Consider the following 24362-nt stretch of genomic DNA (forward strand, 5'->3'; position numbering starts at 1 on the left):
TGTATGTATCCCTATTTATTGTCCAACGCTGCGTAATATGTTGGCGCTTTATAAATACAATAAATAATACATAATAATACCACTTTTGGTACAAAATTTGCATGGAAATTAAAGGGGCACTACAGCGAAAAACTGTAAAATTTAAAATATGTACAAACATATACAAATAAGAAGTAAAAATCAGAGTAAAATGAGCCATAAATTACTTTTCTCCTATGTTGCTGTCACTTACAGTAGGTAGTAGAAATCTGACAGAAGCGGCAGGTTTTGAATTAGTCCATCTCTTTATAGGGGATTCTCAGGGATATATTTATTTTCAAAAGCACTTAGTGAATGGCAGTTTCTCTGTCCAACTGCCAAAAAAATGTGAAGTGAGCAGGAAGCTGGCCAGCATCATTGTACAAATCCTTTTTAGGGAATATCTTTACAAAGAATAAAAGCCTTGCTGAGAATCCCCTATGAAGAGATGGACTAGTCCAAAACCTGTCACTTCTGTCAGATTTCTACTACCTACTGTAAGTGACAGCAACATAGGAGAAAAGTAGTTTATGGCTCATTTTACTATGGAAAAAACGTACTTCTTATTTGTTTATGTTTGCACATATTTAAAATTTAAAAATTTTTTGCTGTAGTGCCCTGGGAAGGTTAAAGGAAATTCCAAAACTAGTCAGCCGTATTGAATGAAGTACTATAAAAATAGTAGCTGAAGCTCATAACTCGCACATCCAAACCGAATGGCTTCTGAAAGAGACTCAGCTCCAATCCAGAAGCTATCTTCACACGTGGTTCTAGATGCTGAAGAGAATATGCTTTATATTCTGGTGATTTACTTTGTACATTTTTCAGCATTAAGTTAAAATGTTAGCAAGAAGATCTGTTAGATGTTATTTTTCTCTCATTTTTTTTCAAGAAGATTACTATGAGTTTTTAACATAAGACAAAAAACGAGCTTATTTAGCACAGCTTAGCCTGTGTTAAATAAACCTGTTTTTTGTCTAATGAGACAGTCATTAGTTAGGTAAGCCACTTCACCCATTTAATTTTTATTACTGTTTTTAACTCTTTTATATACACCTGGGCGCCTCTTTATTCCATTGTGGGAAGAAGTGATCAATGTATTTCACAGAAATTCTCCTCAAAGATAATTGGTCAGCTTGAGATCAGTTTGACCAGATGACTGGTTTGTAAGTCTTGGGTTGGCTGAGACTTACAAACCAGTGGGGATGGGAGTGGGACAGGGAAGTGTGGCTTATTTGTCCAATCAATCGTACAACTTCCCTGTAGTTCTAAGGTAAGAAAGTATAATTCTGGGTAGTCGTGAACGCAATATTCATTGGGCCAAATATCAAATTTTGGGTTCACGAATGTTGAACGTGAATTTCTGACTTTAGCGGTTAATAGCAAAGCCCCTTTACATGCTAGAAACACCAAATTTGTACCTACTTTCCCCCTTCACATGGTATGTGGAGGGGGACAGTAGGTACAAGAGAAAAAATCATTTTCAAAAAGACCTTATAGTTTTTGAGTAAATCGATTTTAAAGTTCTCCTTCTGACCATGGGAAATGTTTAAATGCCCACCGACTTTAGCGGTTAATTGCAAAGCCCCATTAGGTGCTAGAAACACCAAATTTGCAGGGAAGAAGAACAGTGGGAACAAGAGAAAACATTTTTTTTTAAAGCTATATAGCTTTTGAGAAAATTGATGTTAAATTTTGAGAAAAAAAAGTTGCTTTTTAAGTGCAGTAAAATGACAGATAATGTATAAACATGTATACAAATGTATATTCTCTCCCGAGCCTCTTTCACCCATTCGCGTTCCGTCGTTTTCACTTGAGAAATGTTCACCTCCCATTCATTAGCCTATAACTTTATCACTACTTATCACAATGAACTGATCTATATCTTGTTTTTTACGCCACCAATTAGGCTTTCTTTGGGGGGTACATTTTGCTAAGAGCCACTTTACTGTAAATGCATTTTAACAGGAAGAATAAGAAAAAAAGGAAAAAATCATTATTTCTCAGTTTTCAGCCATTATAGTTTTAAAATAATACATGCCTCCGTAATTAAAACTCACGTACTGTATTTGCCCATATGTCCCGGTTATTACACCGTTAAAATTATGTCCCTATCACAATGTATGGCGACAATATTTTATTTGGAAATAAAGGTGCATTTTTTCCGTTTTGCATCTATCACTATTTACAAGTTTAAAATAAAAAAAATATAGAAATATTTCATCTTTACATTGATATTTAAAAAGTTTAGACCCTTAGGTAAATATTTACATGTTTTTTTTTTTATTGTAATGTTGTTGTTTTTTTATATTAAACATTTTATTTGGGTATTTTTGGGAGGGTGGGATGTAAAGTATAGTTTTATAATGTAATTGTGTGTTGTTTCAAATTTTTTGATGGTACAGTAACATACAGTAGAACTACACAGAGTAGTCATTACATACATACACTTACACCACACATTACATAGGATATAGAGGACCATCTGAGTGCTATAGTAGTGGATGATTGGTGTCAGGACACCTTCTGGGGAAAAGACACAGGAAACAAAAAACACGGGAGCCCAATAGTGTAATATGTTTAGTCAAAATTGTCAATGCAGAAGATAAGAATCTACTCACAAGAGTGGGTTGCAAGGGGGCAACCGACCACAGGAAGCAGGTGGAGACAATTAACCCGACTCCACTCGGGGAGGTCACTAAGGACCTGGATGCGGTCGCTCTCCTTGGAAAAAAGAAGGGAGGCAGATGTCCACCGTGGTTTAAACCACATATGTTCTGCCTCCACCCCTCACACGGGTAGCGTATGGGGGTTAGGGATGCACTAAATGGTTTAAAGAGGCGCCCTGGTGGTATATAAAAGCGTTTAAAAGCAGTTTAAAACCGAGAAAGGTTTGAGGTTGCTTAGGCAACGCGTTTCACGGGTCTGAGCCCGCTTCCTCAGGCCAATAGCAGTGCTAGGCCAATTGAAATAGCAAGCTAAGGGAGGCTCCCTTAGCTTGCTATTTCAATTGGCCTGGCACTGCTATTGGCCTGAGGAAGCGGGCTCAGACCCGTGAAACGCGTTGCCTGTGCTACCAATAAAATCTTTTGTCCCTACAAAGATTTGTCGTCCTTGAGGTAAGCAACCTCAAACCTTTCTCGGTTTTAAACTGCTTTTAAACGCTTTTATATACCACCAGGGCGCCTCTTTAAACCATTTAGTGCATCTGAGTGCTATGTCGGGGGGAGCTGCCACAACCTGTGCAGCGCTCAACTCCCTGCAGCAGTTTACAGATGCCTCCGCATGTCTTGGAAAGTGCAGGTGAAGAAAAGAGAAACAGAGAAAGAAGGAGCGATCAGAGAGTCCCCTTAGGAAGAAACAACAGTACTGGGTGGGGATGATAGTCCTGGCTATAGCCATGCCTCATAACCAGTGCCCATGCATTGAAATTTAGTCCCAGGTTTTCGGTCTAGTTTGGAGCAGATGGTCAGCTTAGTCCTAGGTTTTTGGTCTAGTTTGGAGCAGATGGCCAGATTGGAAAACAGCTGAGGCCAGTAGCTGCTGATGAGACTTGCCGTGTTTAACTTTTTGGCCCCAAGATTCTGGCCTGCATATGGAGTGGTTGGATAGAGACCAGGAATCTGAAAGGACTGCGGCCCAGGGGAAGATAGAGATCCAGGCTGAAGACTCCAGGATGATCAACTGGGGGAATGTGCAGGCAGCAGCAGCATCTGATGGCCTGGAAGTGTGCAGGCAGCTGTGGCAGCATCGGACCTACTGTGGCGGTGGAGCGGACTCTGTGCCTTTAAATGTGGCGTCCTCCGGTTCCCCTGGCAGCGGCGGTGTAGCTGCCCACGTGGTCCATCTGCAAGGGTGCAGGAGCTGGGATGATCCCTGGAGCCGCGGACAGACCACATCAGTGAGCGGCGCCCCAGCCTCCTCTGGTCTTAGGTCTCCCCGGGCAGCAGCGATCCGGAAAAGCAGCAAGGATGTCAGGAGTCTGCATCTCAGCGTTCACTGGTCTCCCCGGCAGCGGCAGCACGTGGAGCGGAGGAGCAGCGTGGATGCCGGGGTCCTGGCCTATTCGATGTCCACATGGATGCCGGGGTCCTGGTCTGAGCGATGTCCACGTGCAGCTGGCAGCCGATGGTGGTGGAGAGACGAACGGCATCTGCACCAGCTGGGGCCGGCGACCACGTGGGTAATCAGCCAGAGCTGACCCAGTGGTGAGCCGGACCTCAGCGTGGGTGGTCGGGCACTGCAGCTGTAGCTCGGGGAGAGTCCCCTTATCCTCCCGAAGGAGTGGCAGAGCTGGAGGGGGACCACCCAGGCTGTCCCTAGCCATTGGTCCCAGAGAAAAGGCAGGAAAAAGAGATAAGAGCCGGAGCCCTGTGGCCGTGGCTACCTCCTTGGCGCCATCTTAAAAAATTAATCATAAATACCTACCTGTACCTTTAAGAAAATGTTCCCATGCCAATATCCTCGGAAATGTCCCACTCCAATATCCTCTAATCTTGCGAGCTTCACCTAGATTGAAGATCAAAGACACGTACCCGCCGACACATGCGCTGCTCGCCGCCGCACAGCACAGCGCCTGCCATTAAAGGGAAGGTTCACGCAGGAGCTGTAAAAAATAGAAATCAAAATCCACTTACCTGGGGCTTCCTCCAGCCCGTGGCAGGCAGGAGGTGCCCTCGCCGCCGCTCCGCAGGCTCCCGGTGGTCTCCGGTGGTGATCCCGACCTGGCCAGGCCTGCGCAGTACAGCCCGGAGGACGTCGGATGACGTCAGCGCGCACAAGTGACACGCAACTTGGAGCGCAGGAGCAGCCCGACCTGGCAGCCGGCCTGGCCAGGTTGGGATCACCACCGGAGACCACCGGGAGCCTGCGGAGCGGCGGCGAGGGCACCTCCTGCCTGCCACGGGCTGGAGGAAGCCCCAGGTAAGTGGATTTTGATTTCTATTTTTTACAGCTCCTACGTGAACCTTCCCTTTAAAGTCTATAGGAAAAATGTGAACACAATTTTTTTTTTAAATTGCATTAAACGCGAATTTCAAATACCCCTTTTTCGCTGCAAACTATTCGGCCCATCTATTCTCTATGCCAAAAATGCATTTGAACCCCAGCATGCTTATTCCTTCTCCTAAGCTACCCTTACCACATGACTCAAAAAAAGTTAAGAGTTATAGGAATTTTAGGGTATACATCAGGTTCATTAGAGTCCCATATGCTAAGTAATTGCCCTCCGGTGAAGGTTATACTGCTTGGGTTGCAAAACAACATGTAACAGTATTAACATCAAAACACCACATGAAATCAGATGCAACAGGAAAAGCTATTCGCCAAGGCTGCCACTCCAGGTCCCATCTTGTACCTTGATACTATTTATTTTCCTACTGATTCTCTCTAACAGTGCCCATACACGGTACAATAAAAACATTTGATTTTCCCATTTATTTGACCAAAACGATCGAATTGAATGAAAGTTGAAAAGAATCCTCTTTTTTCAATCAAGAAAAATGAACGATTATCCAGTTTTTTCAATAAAAATCTGATCGGACATGTTGGAAAATTCTTTATATTTGATCTAACGGAATAAACAAACTAAATTATCTAATCGAAAAAAATGACACATCTTAAACAAATACCACACAATCTATAGTGAAGTGCATTCAGTTTATGTGAAGAAAGAGTCACATTTCCTGACTAAAGCAAAGAGTTCTATACTACGGATTGCAAAAATGGATTTAATATCCATATCCAGTGTTGCTCGGATACAATCCGTGATCATGGCATAGCCGTGATTAAAAAGCATTTTTTTCACTATCCGACATCGTGGTCCGAATCCGTGATCGGGAATACATTTAAATGCGGTAATAGCGATAAATGACAGTTAATGTATTTACCGCATTTACATGTATTATTATTATTATTTAGTATTTATATAGCGCCGACATATTACGCAGCGCTGTACAGTGTATATATATATATCTTGTCACTAACTGTCCCTCAAAGGAGCTCACAATCTAATCCCTACCATTGCCATATGTCTATATTATGTAGTGTAAGTACTGTAGTCTTAGGGCCAATTTTAGGGGGAGCCAATTAACTTATCCGTATGTTTTTGGAATGTGGGAGGAAACCGGAGTGCCCGGAGGAAACCCACGCAGACATGGAGAGAACATACAAACTCTTTGCAGATAGTGCCCTGGCTGGGATTCGAACCAGGGAACCAGCGCTGCAAGGCGAGAGAGCTAACCACTACGCCACCGTGCTGCCCTTTTTTCCCTTTGAAACTTTAAAAATGATTTTCTCAAAAACTATAAGATTTTTTTTCCCCTTGTTCCCACTGCTCTACTTAACATATTCTGCAAATTTGGTGTTTCTAGCAAGTAAGGGGGCTTTGCTATTAACCGCTAAAGTCGGCAGCTTTTTCATCACAAATACTTTTTTCATTTGAAACTTTAAAATCGATTTTCTCAAAAACTATTAGGTATTTTTGATTTTTTTTTTAGGTTGTAGCCACTGATCACCTTTATAATCCGTGCAATTTTGGTGATTGTAGCATGTATGGGGGCTTTGCTATTAACATTAAAGTCAAATCCATGATCAGAGCCGTGATCATGGATTCTACATGTAATCACAGCTAAAATCCGAGTCGAATCCGGAGCTCCAATTCAAATCCGGATCACAATCGTGGCACATCTGGATTTCGATTCCGCCGTGGCCGGATTTACTCGAATTTGTGATTGGGGGTATCCGAGCATTACTGTCCATTATCTTAACCAGAGGACTGTGATTTTATTTAACTAACGGGAAAATGATCAGATTCTAATTGCAGGAGGTACTTTGTCTCTTTAAGCAGTGGTATACTGTTGGTGAATATACTGTATACATGTGTACATAATCTATCAGTAGGATTAAAGTCTCGATGCATCATGGACATCCAACGTGGACATAGGTTTAAAGAAAACCTGAACTGAAAATTAAAAGTCAAAATAACCATACACAAGTCATACTTACCTGCTGCATAGTCTACTCATTAATCTCTTTCTCCTCTCCTGTGTCCTGTTTGTCCTCTGTGATCAATGGAATTCTCCGTCCACCATTTTGAAAATGGCCATTACCCCATAACAACTTCCTGGTCAGCACACAGTTAAACTGTAATATTGCCCACTTGAGCCATAGGGAAACATGGACACATCAGTTCTCCTCTCAGCTGTAACTGACAGCAACTGATCTATAACTGACAGCAAGTGATATATTTCAGTTCTGACAAAATATTGTCAGAACTGGAAGGGATTATTGTCAAAAGAAAATGGTGAGCTTCTGAGAGGAACTGATGGCAAGGTAACTATGTAATGTTCATTTGAAGTTACCTCATGTGTTTATTTTAAATAATTTTACTCAGTACAGGTTCCCTTTAAGAAGAATGGTATATTGGAACCAGGGCTTACACTATTAGAATGTGAACTGGGATTTTAGCTATAGTGTTTCTGAATGTAATCAACCTTCTATGTATCTTGTTTTGAGACGTTATATTATCATACATTTTGCTGACACACAAACCTTATTATTGTGTAAAGTATTTTTCACAATATTCTTAGCTTATAAAGTAGGATGGATGGACGTGCAGGAATGTAATGGGATTCATGAAATCGGTCTCACCTCTCAATGACAGCTGCCTTGAAGTGACTTTGCTTCATGGCGTGTTGCTCCACTTCTGCTGCAACATTCATTTTGAGTTTGACCTGATGCCACACTGCCACGGAAGTATCAAATGTTGTGGAACAGCCATTAGGACTGGGGTTGGCAATCAGATTTAAATGTCCCTGACTGTCCCTCCGCGGTGAGACTAATACAATTCCTGAGGAGAGGGAAAAACAGATTTTAGCATTACTTCTTGTCAGCAATTCTTGGCACGTTCTGCACCAAGAAACAGCTCGCTTTTCAAATGAATATAGTAATGCTGTTTCATCATGGGTCTTCATTATAAAGGCTAGGCTACGTAGTAAGAAAAATACAGGAAAATGGTAAAAACATAATAGGGTGAATAGAAAAAGACAGCATGAAGTCCATAAATCCTTAAAGGGATACTGTAGGGGGGTCGGGGGAAAATGAGTTGAAGTTACCCGGGGCTTCTAATGGTCCCCCGCAGACATCCTGTGTTGGCGCAGCCACTCACTGATGCTCTGGCCCCGCCTCCAGTTCACTTCTGGAATTTCTGACTTTAAAGTCAGAAAACCACTGTGCCTGCATTGCCGTGTCCTCGCTCCCGCTGATGTCACCAGAAGTGTATTGCACAAGTCCAGTATGGTCTTTGGTCTGCGCAGTACGCTCCTGGTGCCATCAGCGGGATCAGAGCATCGGTGAGCGGCTGCACGGGCACAGGATGTCTGCGGAGGACCATTAGAAGCCCTGGGTAACTTCAACTCATTTTCCCCCGACCCCCCTACAGTATCCCTTTAAAGTCCTGACACAATATGCAGTACGTAATAGCGTGAGCAGGACCAATCATATCACTTCCTGACCCATAACATCTTACAATTTTCCACACAAAGTGCATATATACACTCACTAGGGGGCATGCTTGATCAGATGGCTGTTAACCAATCAGTGTAAGTTTAGATTGTAGGGAAAAAAACAAAGGTAGCCCACACACACAAGGAAGTTATACGAAATTGATGCCATGCTGGGTTCACACATAAAATGTGTACAGTTCCATTCCAGTCCTGTCCAGGCTGTCAGTTTTCATCAGTTTACATCAGATTTGTATTAGTTGTCTATGGATAGGTTCATACATAAAAGGTGTACAGTTCTTGTCAGGTAAAACTGATGGAAACGGATAGGACAGGACTGGAACGGAACTGTGTACACCTTTTATGTGTGAACCCAACCTTTCTGCCATACTGGTACAATTTTGCCTTATTAAAACAGAAGGCATTTGCAGTTTTCACCTCCATATAAACAAGAAGTAATACCCCTTATGCATAACTACAGGGCTGAAGTTTGAATATGGAAATCACTCCTTCAAGATCGGCCAATCATTTATTAATACCATACTTTGCACTATCTTTAAAGTGATGCATTTTGGAAATCCAAGGCTAAAACTGTCTGTTTTTGACCCTCAAAAAGCCCCTTTCACCCTTACAAATTAAATGAAAGCTTATTTATCTACCAGTGTTTTTAGTTTCAAAACATCACTTTATTGAACAAGTTCAAGAATAGAGAATACATACAAAAAAAAGTGAAGAAAGCATGAATGAGCAGCATAAATAGTATGTGATAAAAAGTCATGCAATAAAAGTACAACAACAAAAAAGCAATAATGGTCAGATACATACGTTAAAGAGAAACTCCAACCTAGAATTGAACTTTATCCCAATCAGCAGCTGATACCCCCTTTTACTTGAGAAATATAATGATTTTCACAAACAGGCCATCAGGGGGCGGTGTATGACTGATTTTGTGCTGAAACCCCTCCCACAAGAAGCTCTGAGTACCGCGGTACTCTGGGCAAACTGCCACAATGTAACAATGTTCAATACAATATATATGTTACGGCCAGAACCCGAAGTGTGGCCACTTTGCGTTCTGGCCAGCCACTTCGGGTGGCTGGCCAGCGCAGCGGCCAATGTTAGAAATGTGATGTTTACGCCGTCTCGCTGCGGCCAAATTTATGACAACTTGCTTAATTTAATTAAATATAGCCGGCGGCAATGTAATAGATGAAGCCGCCGGCTTTCGCACTGCCTCTCTCCTCCCCCCCCCCTCTCTCTCCTCTCCCCGCCTCCCATACAATATACGTAGCAGCCGGGGACATGCAGCCGGAGAGTCGTTTGTCGCAGCAGGGCAGCAGAGCGGGGAGGCTGCAGACATTGCTTCTGCCAGCACCCGCTCTGCAGGAACGGCAGGATTCCCCTGCCGCGACGAACGACTCTCGGGACACGCGTGTCCCCGCTGGGTGCTACTTGTATGGAAGGCAGGGGGGGGGATCGGGGAGAGGAGAGAGGCAGTGTGAAAGCCGGCGGCTTCATCTATTACATTGCCGCCGGCTATATTTAGTTAAATTAAGCAAGTTGTAATAAATTTGGCCGCAGCAAGACGGCGTAAACATTACATTTCTAACATTGGCCGCTGCGCTGTGGCCACTTCGCACATTGGCCGGCCAGAACCCGAAGTGGCTGGCCAGAACGCAAAGTGGCCACACTTCGGGTTCTGGCCGTAACATATACAAGGAATCTCCCACAAACCAGGACAAGCAGTGTATACACATTCAACCAATGCCCTGACTATCTAACTATTTACGATGCAATAAACAGAGATATATATACAGATATATACAACATACAGATATGTACAAACATACGCAGTACCAAAGGAGCAGGCAGAATCAGAGTCAAAACAGGAGAGCAGGGTCAGCAACAGGTAGCAAGTCCAGATACAGATACAAAGAACAGGTTCAGATAAGGTAACTGGTACAAGGAATGTCCAGAGACCTGAGTCAGCAAGTAACTACACATTTCTGGCAACTGGCTGGAGCAAATGGAAGTCTTTATATAGGCCATGCAATTAGTGCGATTGGTAACAGGAAGCAGCTGGTGGTGTGATCCTGCAGAACGTGCTCCTGATTCCTGAACCACCCAAAGATCAGGAACTGCAGGACTTTCTCACATAAAGCCACCTGCTGATGGATGGCAGAAATCCAGGGCTGCTTTAAGTCCACGGAGCCCTCTGCTGATGGCACAATGAACATCCAGGGCATTCCAAGTCAATACTGCCACCAGCAGGCAGGAGTAGGCACTATATAATTCACAGCTGGAACACACTTGGGGAGAACTAGAAAGCTGGGAGGGACATGAGGGTAATGGTACTAAGTTTAAGATATGTGATGATCCATATGCCCGTATACAGCGTATCTGCTGAGCAAGAGTCATATGACAATGCTGTCTGTTGGTTAATCTGAAAGTGTTAAGTAAAGTTTATTTGGATAGCAATGAAAAAAAGGAGAGAACAGTGTGTGTTCCTGAAAGAAACCAAAGCTTGGTGTCGGTGTGCAGTTTATCCTCCATCAGAGAATTGCTGTAACTCACAAGATAAGATTAGAAAGCAGCATCAGACTGGTTATCCCAATTTTTAAATTTAAAATGGCAACAAAGTTACAATACTGGGACACTGTGAGCTGTAGTAATAGTAGTGAGGAACTCAGGAAAGAATGTTGCATGTGGTACCACCCATTTTTATCACACCTACTTTTTGACCCCCAGCTATGGCTTCACCCCACCTGTCTAAAATTAATTTCGGGGGGGGAGGGGGGAACATATCACTATATACCTAACTATGGGGCCTGATTAATCCTTAACCTATTTTAGTTCCTGGACGTAGAAACTACATCCAGGAACCATGCGCGCTACCGCGCTCTCCCGCGGCCGATCGCGCGTGTGCACGCGCACTCCCGGCCCGTGGTTCGTTAGCCAGGCAATCAGTGAATCGGGCTATGGTGCCCGATCACTGATTCCTCTCCCCCGCTGAAAAAGCGACAGCTTCTCTCGGAAGCTGCGCTTTTTCTGGCTGTTGCCTCCCCCATGCGTCTCGCTAAGCGTATGTTACGCTTAGAGTGACGCCATGTAAACAAACTCATGGCCGCCATCTTGTGGCCAAAAAGTAAAACTACAACTAAAAGTAAAAAAATAAAACTCAGGACACATTTACATTATAAAACTATTGTTTACATCCCACCCTCCCAAAAATACCTAAATAAAATGTTTAATATAAAAAAAAAACATTACAATAAAATAAAAAAAACGTAAATATTTACCTACGGGTCTAAACTTTTTAAATATCAATGTAAAGATGAAATATTTTTTTATTTTTTTTTATTTTAAACTTGTAAATAGTGATAGATGCAAAATGGAAAAAATGCACCTTTATTTCCAAATAAAATATTGTCGCCATACATTGTGATAGGGACATAATTTTAACGGTGTAATAACCGGGACATATGGGCAAATACAATACGTGAGTTTTAATTATGGAGGCATGTATTATTTTAAAACTATAATGGCTGAAAACTGAGAAATAATGAATTTTTTCAGTTTTTTTCTTATTCTTCCTGTTAAAATGCATTTACAGTAAAGTGGCTCTTAGCAAAATGTACCCCCCCAAAGAAAGCCTAATTGGTGGTGGAAAAAACAAGATATAGATCAGTTAATTGTGATAAGTAGTGATAAAGTTATAGGCTAATCAATGGGAGGTGAACATTGCTCAAGTGAAAACGACGGAACGCGAATGGGTTAATATCAAGGTAACAGTTACAGGTGCACAGTAGCATGGCCTTTCCCCATCTGTAGGCAGTATTTATTTTCCATTGAGGTAATGGGATTTCCAAGTATTGATTGATCCAGTCAGTGCAGTCCACAGCGACCCCTCTGGTTGCACTTCTGATGCACCTGTAGGCAGGAAACCATTCTACTGAATAAGGATTATATTATCTGCCAGAGGGAATACTGAAGTCAGCAATCAGTATAACAGGAACATCCCCAACACTCCTTATGCCTTTCATCCCTGTATAATATAAGTAAGCCAAGTAATGAGGAGTACCTGCTGTGTGTCACAAATCCTGGTCAAAGGTTATCTTTAACCTACCATGCCATTATTCATATTCGTCCTTGTACAGCAAATTGTTTATGTTCAGAACCAACTTCCCCTTCTGTAGAACAGAAATGGTGACTTTTAGAATAGGTTATACTGTGCCTTTGTCTAAATCCTATTCACTGCAGCGGATAATGACAAGTAACTACTGAGACTGTTACAGGAGAAACACAATACAAGGAGGGCAAGATAAGATAAGCCGTTCACACTCTGTTCCCTTGAGAGTCCATATTTAACGAGGCCTGTGCAAAATCTGCTTCCTGGCAAATTTTCTTAGAAAAACACGATAGCCACAGGACAGATTCTTAATAAATAGGAAGCAAAGGATGGAGAGGAAGCCTCACAGGTAGACCGGCGTCTATTAACCAATTGTTACCAATGAGACACACACAAGCTAATTCCCCGTTTTCTTTGCCTGTTATGCTTAAACAAGTCAGTGTTAGATGGACTAAATAGTGGATTGTTTTCTATTGGCAGGCCCCATGTGGGATGTGAAAGCAGTAACAGGATCTAAAGTCAGCAGCTGATAGCATAACCTAGACCAGAGATACCAGGACAATCTGCGCCTGACAGTTAATGAGGAGGCTCAGTAAGTCGTAGCCCCTAATATGTGATTAGAAATAGTGCATTCCTTTCCATCTTCATCTTGTAATGTAAGACACAGACCATTATATTAGAAAAGCCTACAGGAAAGCTGTGTGCGTCAAGTGTTTTCAATGCCTGGGAGAACAGAAATGGGAGCAGGAAGAAATGTTTGTCCTATTTTGAAAGCACGTCTGCATACAACGGCAAGGCATATGTATAGAGGCTAATTAACTAGGTCTGGCAAAAAATGCTGCAGACTGCAGATGATACAGCCATCGTCTGAAAAAACATCCTGTGGATGAAAACACGGGCAGGAATTTTACAGAAGGCCCGTTACATTCTACCCCAAATGACTCCGAACGCTAACGGTCTGCTCTATATTCACATATTCAACTTTTTGTCGAGATAAAATTATAATTTTATTTTTTTTACCCGCATTGGTTTACAGTAATATTACAATAAGTCCTCAACTATCTGGCTATTGGCTGTGTAAAAAGTATCTTCTTATACTGCTTTAACCACTTAAGGACCACGGGCTTAAACCCCCCTAAAGACTAAGTCATTTTTAACAAACTAGGCCACTGCAGCTTTAAGGCCAAGCTGCAGGGCCGTACAACTCAGCACACAAGTGATTTCCCCCTTTTCTCCCCACCAACAGAGCTCTCTGTGTGTCACACAGCTGTCCCTAGTACAGCGCTGCCATAGACCCTGCCCCAGGACTTTATGCCGATCGATGTTAGGCGTTCTCGGGGCTGCTGCCGCGGTCACGCCCATTGGCGTAATGCGGCCGGCTAGAGGTTAATTATAAATCAATCCAAAAACTATTTTTTTTAGCTTTGCTTGGTGTAAAGAATGGTTAATACCTTGTAAGGAACTTTACTGAATATAGTTCAGTGAATAAAAGTTCTCATTTTAACAGTATTACTTTATACATTATTCAGTCTGTGTTTTTCCATTGAAATCTTTCCTTCTCCCCAATTTACAGTCTTAAAAGTATCAGAAGTGACAACATATTTACTGCTGGTAAGTGCATCACTGTGGAAAGTTTGTTACAGTGTGTTCCAAAGTCAGTAGAAACAACACCAGCTCTGGGATGAGAATTCTACATAATTAAACAGCCTAGGCTAAAAATCACTGGGAGGGCAGGATTACATATTAGTATACAACTATATATAGATAAAGGAAGTGTTTCTGATGCTGAAACAAGAATAATTAGCATAAAAGTGGGTATCCTGTATAATTTACTACATTTTACTTCATGCCACTACAGTGCCTGTGTAACAAAAAAGTGAGCTGATTCTCTGAATTTCACAGTTATCTCCAAAACATAAATTAGTGATAAGGCTCTTAAGAGAGATATCATTTGGTGACAAGTCTCAGGAACGTGACTTCCATTATCTTCTTCTCATTCTTGCTCTTACTCTTGGACAGTGGGTGAAGGAATATCTACCCAACTTTGATATAGACAGCAATGACAGAGGTTGAAATCTTCACCCATTTTATCTAAACCTGAAAATTAAATGGCCTCGATTCATAAAGCATTACCGCATTTGGTAATGCAGAAAACAGCTGACTTTACCGAGCACATAGGAAAGTGTAAATTCATAAAGGCTGTTACCTCATGAAAACCTGAAATTACCGAGCAGTGATGTAAATTACCGACTTGTGCGGTAAATACCTCAATGTCAGTAAATGTCAGCAAATGTCAATTCATGAAAACTAGTGTTACCCGTGTTAATACCCAACACCTCTGGTGTGGTCTTAACTGTATGAAGTCTGTGCGAGTCTGTGCTGGAGCCCTGACTTACACAAGCAGCAGCAGAGACAGCTGTGACTGACAGGAGCGGGGAGCCAACAGAAACAGCCCCTGTTCTCTTGCAAGTCTGAATTTTGTAATCTTATAGGACTTGCAGCCTTCGCTGTTGGGACAAGCTTTTCAACCCCCCAGGCAGCAGCAGAGCGATATCGGAACAAGCCAGGCATCCCTTGATTACCTTAGGCTGTGTGTCTGTTTTAACCTATTGATCAAATCAAATCAAATGATTTGAGACACATTTTCTTTGGCTTGTGGACTTTGGACTCTACTCCCTCACTGGCTTTTTATACAAGGTGACCAGCAGGCATGATGGACTGTGGGTGTCTTTGGCGCCTATCTACTGCGAGTCGCTGGTCCTTGTTGAACACGAATTGTATTATATGGAAACCTTTTGCATTGATAGAGCTTGAAGGTTTGCATTATACATTTGAGCGTGCTGATCTTTCTGTAATACAGATAATTGAGTGCCACCTGATGCTCTGGTGGCTGGATACTTGCACCTCAACTACGATCAGGGGAGTGCTGCTGGGTATTTCTACTTTGCTGTTTTAACCTCTTGGGTACCTGTTAGAAGCTAGTGGGGGAAATCACCCAAGCAGGACATGTGTAAAGTTTCTTGGAAGTTAATCTAAGCTGTGACAATTAAATAGAATGTTAAGAAAGACTAATAGACAGATTCAGAGCAGATTCAGAGCAAGCAGAGGCAGTATAACAAAGCATGTACATCTAAAGGGATGTCGGGATGCCTCGCAATTCCCTCACTGCACGGAACAGCTTGTAATGATTTGTTGCCAGAAAGGTTTTTGTCAATGGGCTTCGGTAATTTATCGCAGTTCTACAGCAGCTGTTAAAATTTTCATGAATTACCACACAAAAGTCTAAAATCCCGAATGCAGTATTTTCCCGACAAGATTTTTTTTACCGCACAGCCTTTTTTTGAATTTACCCCAATGTTTTGACTGGACTTCAAAAGCACACCTCCAGGTACTGATCACAGAGCACCGTAAACCCTCGAAATGCCCATAAAAAGGGAAGGCCAAGTGTGTAACTTATCACTAATTACAGACCACAAATCTCTTACAAGGCAGACGAACACTTCTGAGCTCAGGGAATAGATACAAAAGTACAATGGATCAAGATGGGGCTGTCAAATATTACAAAACAAAATAAACAATAGACAATAAAAACAATAAACATATAAATATATATTTTAAGCTCTTGAAAACAAAATGAAACTGAGAGATTCAAAGAAAGCCATATTTAGGACTAGGACTGTAGATAGAATGGTTTATCTCATCACATTTATTTTCAGTTCAAGTTTGCTTTAAACGCCCAGAAAGAGCTGACATGTTTGAAATGTTATCCCCATTTCTCTGCAGTCTATCAAGAAAGGCAGTCATATGATAATTCTTGGAGGTTCTACACTTAAACAGTTTTGCATTGTATACAAGGAAGCCCATTTTTCTTAGATAATCAAAGGGGACACTGAAATGTAAAGGTAATTTAAATAATACTAAATTAAATGGATTGTGTGCATTCAACATTTTGTAGTCAATACAAGTGGAAATTGCTTAGGAGAAAATTAGATCCTAAAAGTGTAGAAACTAGTTCTCACTCACCAGGACTCAACTAGATACATTTCTGCCTTTCCTGTGACCGGGGGTTTAATATAGGTTAATAGTTATAGAATGGCGCACTCCCAGGGGTGTACAGGTGCAGCATGGAAGAGGACACACAAGACAGCCCATGCTCTATTAGAGGACAAGCTGCAAGACGAGTCCCTTGTGGGGACAAATACATGCAGTACTGCCACACAGGAGAAATATTTATAGTTATTTTACACGCAGGTTTTAAGTAAAGGAAAAAAGGTATTAATGTTGCTAAAAGGAAAGAAAAAGGAAAAAATGTAAAAAAAAAAAAAACACTATTGTCATTGCTGTACACCTCTGTCTTTAATGAGACTAACAAATATCTTTCCATTTTATTTTGCAGCCAGGTATTACATTCTGAAACTCTGTAAGCATAAAGTCTTTTAGATTAAATAGCAACTTTTTGCAAGCATGGAATCTGTACACTCTCAGAAGCATGGGCTAGTTAAAAACCTACCATACTCCTGCACTAGCATTTTGATGCACAAAGCAGATGGCCTTATCTCACCAACTCACCAACTAGACCAACCCAGTAAGTGACAAGAGGTTTTGGGCACATGCATCCAGGGCTGGTTTTACATATCTGAAGCCAATAGGCACATAACACAGCCTTACACTCCACCCCATCCACAGATGATAATAGGCATGGAGAGAAACTGAAAACAAATGTTAAAGCAGCAGGGACAGCCATACTATCCCAGGAAAAAAACACATACAGTATATAAGTAGATAGCTACTTGTTCTACTTACATAACAGATGTATTGCACTATCCACATTTTGAATTCTCTTTATAAGCAGTAGACCTGGGTTAGATTCCTGCCCAATGTATGTGAGCTGGCTTTTGACATCCTACAATTCCCTAAGTAAGCACATTTTTCTCTTTCTCTATATCACAATGGTACATGCTAGGCTGGCTTCAGCATGTAGCATTGTAGTGTATAGTGTTGGTGGTATAATGGTTAGGATATCAGCCTACCAAGTGGTCGGCCTGGGTTCGATTCCTGGCCAATGTATGCGAGTTGGCTTTTGACATCCTACAAATCCCTAAGCAAGCTCATTTTTATCTTGGGTATATCACAATGGTACATGCTAGGCTGGCTTCAGCATGTAGCATTGTAGTGTGTAGTGTTGGTGGTATAATGATGAGGATAGCTGGCTTCCAAGTGGTAGGCCTGGGTTCGATTCCTGGCCAATGTATGTGAGTTGGCTTTTGACACCCTACAAATCCCTAAAGGTGGCCATACATGGTACAATTTTTCAATTAAATAATTTAGTTCGATTATTCTGTTAGATCGAATATAAAGATTTTTCCAGCATGTCCGATAATTTTTCCTGAAAAAACGGGATAATCGTTCGAATTTCTTGATCGAAAAAAATAAATTTCTTCAACTTTCATTCAATTCGATCATTTAGATCGAATAAACGGGAAAATTGAACGTTTTTATTGTACCGTGTATGGCCACCTTAAGCAAGCTCATTTTTCTCTTGGATATATCATAATGGTACATGCTAGGCTGGCTTCAGCATGTAGTGTTGGTGGTGGTATAGCGGTGAGGAGAGCTGCCTTCCAAGCACTAGACCTGGGTTTGATTCCTGGCCAATGTATGTGAGCTAGCTTTTGACATCCTACAATTCCCTGGAAGACAAGATCCTCCTCCGAAGGAGGGGGAGGATTGTGTGGAAATTCTAAGTCTGGCGAGCAGAAAATGTTATTTTAGGCAGAAATCCGCTTGGTGTCAAAAAAAATTTGCTTTCCGCGGAAAAATTGCACATTTTTTCGCGGAAATTCCGCCATAGTGCTATAGCAATTCCGTTCTGTCGCAACGGAACCAGAATCACCAAATTCTGGCCGGAATCGCAGAAATCTTAATTCCACGGAATCCAGCAACCATCCCTAATTATCAACAGAAATGGCCACGCTTATATATGTTATCCTTCTGGTATTATTACTCTGTTATATATCATTAACGTATCCCGGATAGGGACGATTACGGAGCCTTTCTTCTTCTGTCACAACTTAATCCAACTATTCTTCCTTACACCAACTCCTCTTTTCTCCTTCCCCTTCTTCTCCAACTCCTCCCTAGCGCAACCTCGGAAATAACTATTGTAGAAACTTTGATATACAGCCATCATATATCATGCTACTTGCTTATCTACAATTATATGATTCTATTTATACCACTCTTTTAATGCAATAGATGTGTGGTTATGGTTTACGTACAATCCTTTTATGTATTGTTTTACCTAAACCTCTGCGCAGGGTATTTCTATTTATATTTTTGTTGTTTCTATTCAAGCAATAAAAACTGATATTGTTAATGGAGGAAACACCGCTCTACCCCACCGATGGATAGTTGTGCTGGACCAGGTTAGCAAGACCTCAGAAACACTTCGACAAAAGGAAGGTCCGCACCAATTCACCACGAATCCTCTTTATTGTCAGGACATGTCCTGTATTAAAACATCGAATCTCAAGCTGACATGTTTCGGACCTACTGGTCCTTAATCATAGCTGAGTTCACATGGAAACCTTTGACATATTAATACATATCCGACCCATGGCTCCACCTCCTGCCCACCTCTATGGGGGCGGTCTCACCTTGGAGGGTAGAGCCAGGGTACATATCATTTTTAAAGGTACATAAATCTTTTCTTAAAAACAATATAACAAAAATACTATTGTACACAATAAAAAGTAAAGTAAAAAAAGTGTCAAAATTGTTCTCATAACTGAGAGCAAAAAAGAGTAACGCAATAAAACAATGATACAAGCAGATAATGCATAGAAAAAGAGACACACATCATCATGAGCCAATAGAGGCATAACGGATGTCACTGTGTTGTAAGACTCACATCCCATTTAGCATTCAAGCCTCGAGGGACTCTCGTGTCTAGTTTAAATATCCACATGGCTTCTCTCCTAAGTAAACACCTATAAAGGTCCCCACTCCGTTTAGATGGGAACACTCTCTCTATACCTTGGAATTGAAATCCAGTCATGTTCCCACCATGTACCTCCCTGAAATGCTTAGCAACATTGGAAACATTTGTGGTAAGCCACCCTTGCCCCAAGTAGTGCTCCGCTATCCTTTGCCTTAGCGGCCTAGTAGTACATCCTACATACTGAATGGAGCATGCACTACACGTGACTAAATAAATCACGTCCTTGGTTCCACAATTAATAAACTGTTTTATCGGATAACTGCGGCCGCTAACGGCAGAGACAGCGGATCTGGTTTTTGTGTGCACATGGCAATATCGACATGTGGGAACGCTACATTTAAAAGAACCTGTCAAGGAAAGCCACGTACTAGAATGTTGCGTTGATTCGAACATGCTAGGGGATAAAAGTCTGGCAAGAGTGGGTGCCCGTCGACTAGCCATCCTAACACCTTCATTAATAATTGGACATATGCCTACATCTGCTTTAAGTATGGGTAGATACTTGGTAACAATACCTGTAACCTCTTTATACTCTGACGAGAAGGTAGTCACGAATGTGGGTTTTGAAGTAGTGGCCCCCCTAGTTGAGGTGGCATGCACCAAGTCTGTTCTGAGTCGAGAGGATGCTCTCGACCTACCCCTCTTTATGGCCCATTTGGGATAGCCTCTGTCACGGAGTCTTGTTTCCACAATGTCCAATTCACTAACTAAATCCCCTTCTTCTGAGCAGTTACGCTTTGCCCTACTAAATTCTCCAACTGGAATGCCTTTTATGGTGTGGGCTGGATGGCAACTGTTTGCTCTTAATGTGGAATTTCCACTGCACGCTTTTCTATAAGTGATCGTGCTGACCTTACCATTGTGAGGGTTACCCCTTAACACAAGGTCCAGATAGTTGATGGAAACCCTATCATGTTCAAATGTGAACTGAAGGTTCAATTCATTAGCATTAAAATATTCCACCAAACACTGGACATTGCAGGGGCTTCCCTTCCACACCAATAGCAAATCATCTATGTACCTCCCGTACCACACAACATCCTCCATGAGGCCGCAACCACCCCCAAAGACATGGCTCTCCTCCCACCATCCCATATATAGATTGGCCAGGGAATTGGACATTGTGGAAACAAGACTCCGTGACAGAGGCTATCCCAAATGGGCCATAAAGAGGGGTAGGTCGAGAGCATCCTCTCGACTCAGAACAGACTTGGTGCATGCCACCTCAACTAGGGGGGCCACTACTTCAAAACCCACATTCGTGACTACCTTCTCGTCAGAGTATAAAGAGGTTACAGGTATTGTTACCAAGTATCTACCCATACTTAAAGCAGATGTAGGCATATGTCCAATTATTAATGAAGGTGTTAGGATGGCTAGTCGACGGGCACCCACTCTTGCCAGACTTTTACATGGTGGGAACATGACTGGATTTCAATTCCAAGGTATAGAGAGAGTGTTCCCATCTAAACGGGGTGGGGACCTTTATAGGTGTTTACTTAGGAGAGAAGCCATGTGGATATTTAAACTAGACACGAGAGTCCCTCGAGGCTTGAATGCTAAATGGGATGTGAGTCTTACAACACAGTGACATCCGTTATGCCTCTATTGGCTCATGATGATGTGTGTCTCTTTTTCTATGCATTATCTGCTTGTATCATTGTTTTATTGCGTTACTCTTTTTTGCTCTCAGTTATGAGAACAATTTTGACACTTTTTTTACTTTACTTTTTATTGTGTACAATAGTATTTTTGTTATATTGTTTTTAAGAAAAGATTTATGTACCTTTAAAAATGATATGTACCCTGGCTCTACCCTCCAAGGTGAGAACGCCCCCATAGAGGTGGGCAGGAGGTGGAGCCATGGGTCGGATATGTATTAATATGTCAAAGGTTTCCATGTGAACTCAGCTATGATTAAGGACCAGTAGGTCCGAAACATGTCAGCTTGAGATTCGATGTTTTAATACAGGACATGTCCTGACAATAAAGAGGATTCGTGGTGAATTGGTGCGGACCTTCCTTTTGTCGAAATAAAAACTGATATGTTAAAAAATTATTTCTGAATAGATTGGCAAGCAGAGTCATCATATCCCACATATAATAAATTGAACTATAATGCCCCCAATATAACAAGTTCAGCTATCATGTGCTCCATATAACAAAGGCTCCCATATTTCCCCACCTTATAGCAAGTGGATCCATTATGTCTGCCTTTAACAATCATTTCTCCCATATAACAAGAGTAGCCAGCATGTCACCCATAAAACAGGTGCAGTCATAATATCCACCACATAACACACAAACCTATTTCTCCCAATGAAAAGTAGAGTGTCCCTCATATAGCGTAACAAAAGAGTGATGCCTGTCCTCTGCCCCAGGGCAAAATTGAATTTGCACAGAGGCCAACTAGTAGAGAGATCAGCAAGGGATCTTCCTCTGCCACCAATCAATTGTGTCTACTGTCTGGTCATGTGATTCAGTCACAGGACAAGTAGAGCAGATGAGATGTGGCAGAAGGGGAGAAAGAGCATCCAGCTGTGGTGAATAGTTAATTATAATCTTAGTAAGTGTTCCATGCCTAATCTGCATGCAAGGAAGGAGGAGGTCCAGGCACCCTTGATATGTAGGATATAGTGTCACCGCTTATAAAAGGGTGAGTTATGATGATAAGAGGGAAGTCAGGAAAAAAAGTGGAGGGGGTTGGCCCAGCCGAATTTGGTCACCTCAGCACTCTTACTCACCTCTAGGTATGTGCCAACGGTGCCTAAAGGGACACCCAACCTGTGTGGCAGTCTGCTAAGAACCCACTGGAATTGCCATGCTTTGTATGTACAAAAAAAAATGATTTAATCAAGCTAGAATAAAGTTTGCCATTGTCTTGCAATGCACAGAGCTCTTGTGAAGGTAATGTAGTATTCCCAGCAAAAGATTCACCCCAGAGTACACCTTTCACTGGCACCAAACTCCTCAAATTAAAATGAAACTGAACAGAGTTGTTCAGCTTGTTATTGCTAATAACTCTCTGCAGTAATGACTAGGTAATTATGAGATGTGACTTCTCTCTGTTTACAGCAGTTTCATCCTTTTACCAAAGGAAGGAGCTCTTATCTCCCTTGTCCAAACAATTTTTAAGAAAGGCCGTTTCTGTGAGACATAATGACTTCAGGAACACTGTGATCACTATACAATGAGAGAGAAATAGATGCATGATTTAGCCAAGCTATTCATATAGTGCTGTCATCACAAGAAGGCAGGCTCCATCTCCAAAATATAAAATAAAAACAAGCAGCAGAAATTGCCTTTAGGAAAGAAGTAGAAGAATCTTAATGGGATCAGGTTGTCTACTAAGCATCATACACAGGCCAAATAATCCTCAGCTGAGTCAACCATTTGGTACCAAGAATCCAGCATTCCTACAGCTGTCCTACTACTTTGTTAAGCTACTTTGGTGAGCTGCCCATCATCCTTCATTTTCCTTCTACTGAAAACTATACACTGCTCAGCTATAGCCAAAGAGCTAGTCTGTACATCACCCATTCCCCAAACTGTCACCCTGATCATCAACCAATGATCATGAAGGTTGACAGTCATTAAGCATGTGTACAAGGCTTTACCCAAAGTCACATTTGTCTTGCGCCTTAAGTACACTGTTAAAGTGGCCATACACAGATCAAACAATTGTCCAATCAAGGGCCTCAATTCACTCAAATCATGCTAGTAATAATAAGGCAAGTGAAAACATTTCAACACACTTTGATCAGTATTTTAAGTGTTAATCCACTAAATAAACTTGCCTTATTAACATGTAGCGATAAGCTTTCCCATTGAGAGTGTTAGTTCTCACAGTACCCCTGAACCAAGGCTGCTGCACAAGTATTTACAACTATCCCCAAGCACAAACATGTAGCAGCTCTCCTGCACTAGTGGTCCGCAGGACATTTCATGGTGGGCCGCGGCTTCAGACTCACTTTTGGCAGATTAACAACATTACACTTCTAATTCTAAGGGCAGCCGCGGCGGGAGGGCAGGCGCATCATACTAGACCAGTCTCCAGGCCCGCCCTCACTTTGTGCGACCGAAGCAGTGGGCGTGGGCGTACGCGTACTACGTTTCAAGTCCCGCCCCCTCACTATGTGTGGCCAATCACCCCCTTAAGCGATGGCGGCGACGAAGCTATTATCGGAGGCGCCAGACCCGCCTCCTGCATCAGTGGGGATTCCTCTCGGAGGCCTATGTCATGCCTCCATGTGGCCAATCACCCCCTTCTCAAGCGGCGGCCAATAGCAATATCGGAGGTGCCAGTCACGCCTCCTCCATCAGTGCCCCAATCATCATTCCCCCTTCAGCCTCCAGTCCCGCCCCCCTATTATACAGGCCAATCAATGAATGGCTGCATGTATTTCACACAGCGACATAGTTGCAGTGTATACAGAGCGCAGCGTCTGGGCACCATTAGAGAGAGAGGAGGTCAGAGCCTGCCGCTGAGAGCCCACTGAGAGCCTGCCGCTGAGAGCCCACTGAGAGCCTGCCGCTGAGAGCCCACTGAGAGCCTGCCACTGAGAGCCTGCCGCTGAAAGCCTGCACGAGCCTGACATATAGCAATCAAGTAAGCCTTACTTACTTACTTACTTAGTAAGGATCACACACCCCACACACATATACATATGTGTGTGTATATATATATATATATATATATATATATATATATATA

At 42.2% G+C, this 24362-nt stretch overlaps 1 protein-coding gene across 6 annotated transcripts in view; it reads right to left on the reverse strand.

The window, feature by feature from the left end:
- Positions 1-24362, reverse strand: part of IP6K3 (inositol hexakisphosphate kinase 3) — a 193854-nt gene that overhangs the window by 48218 nt on the left and 121274 nt on the right. For 4 of the 6 annotated variants that reach the window (XM_068269383.1, XM_068269382.1, XM_068269387.1 and 1 more), the window contains one exon: positions 7669-7867. In XM_068269383.1, coding sequence (XP_068125484.1) covers positions 7669-7867 — 199 coding nt within the window. Of the gene's footprint in view, positions 1-7668; positions 7868-12600; positions 12710-24362 lie in introns of all 6 variants that reach the window. The other 2 variants (XM_068269386.1, XM_068269385.1) reach the window with 2 other exon arrangements.

This window comes from Hyperolius riggenbachi, chromosome 2, assembly GCF_040937935.1.
Source record: "Hyperolius riggenbachi isolate aHypRig1 chromosome 2, aHypRig1.pri, whole genome shotgun sequence".
Classification (NCBI taxonomy): Eukaryota; Metazoa; Chordata; class Amphibia; order Anura; family Hyperoliidae; genus Hyperolius; species Hyperolius riggenbachi.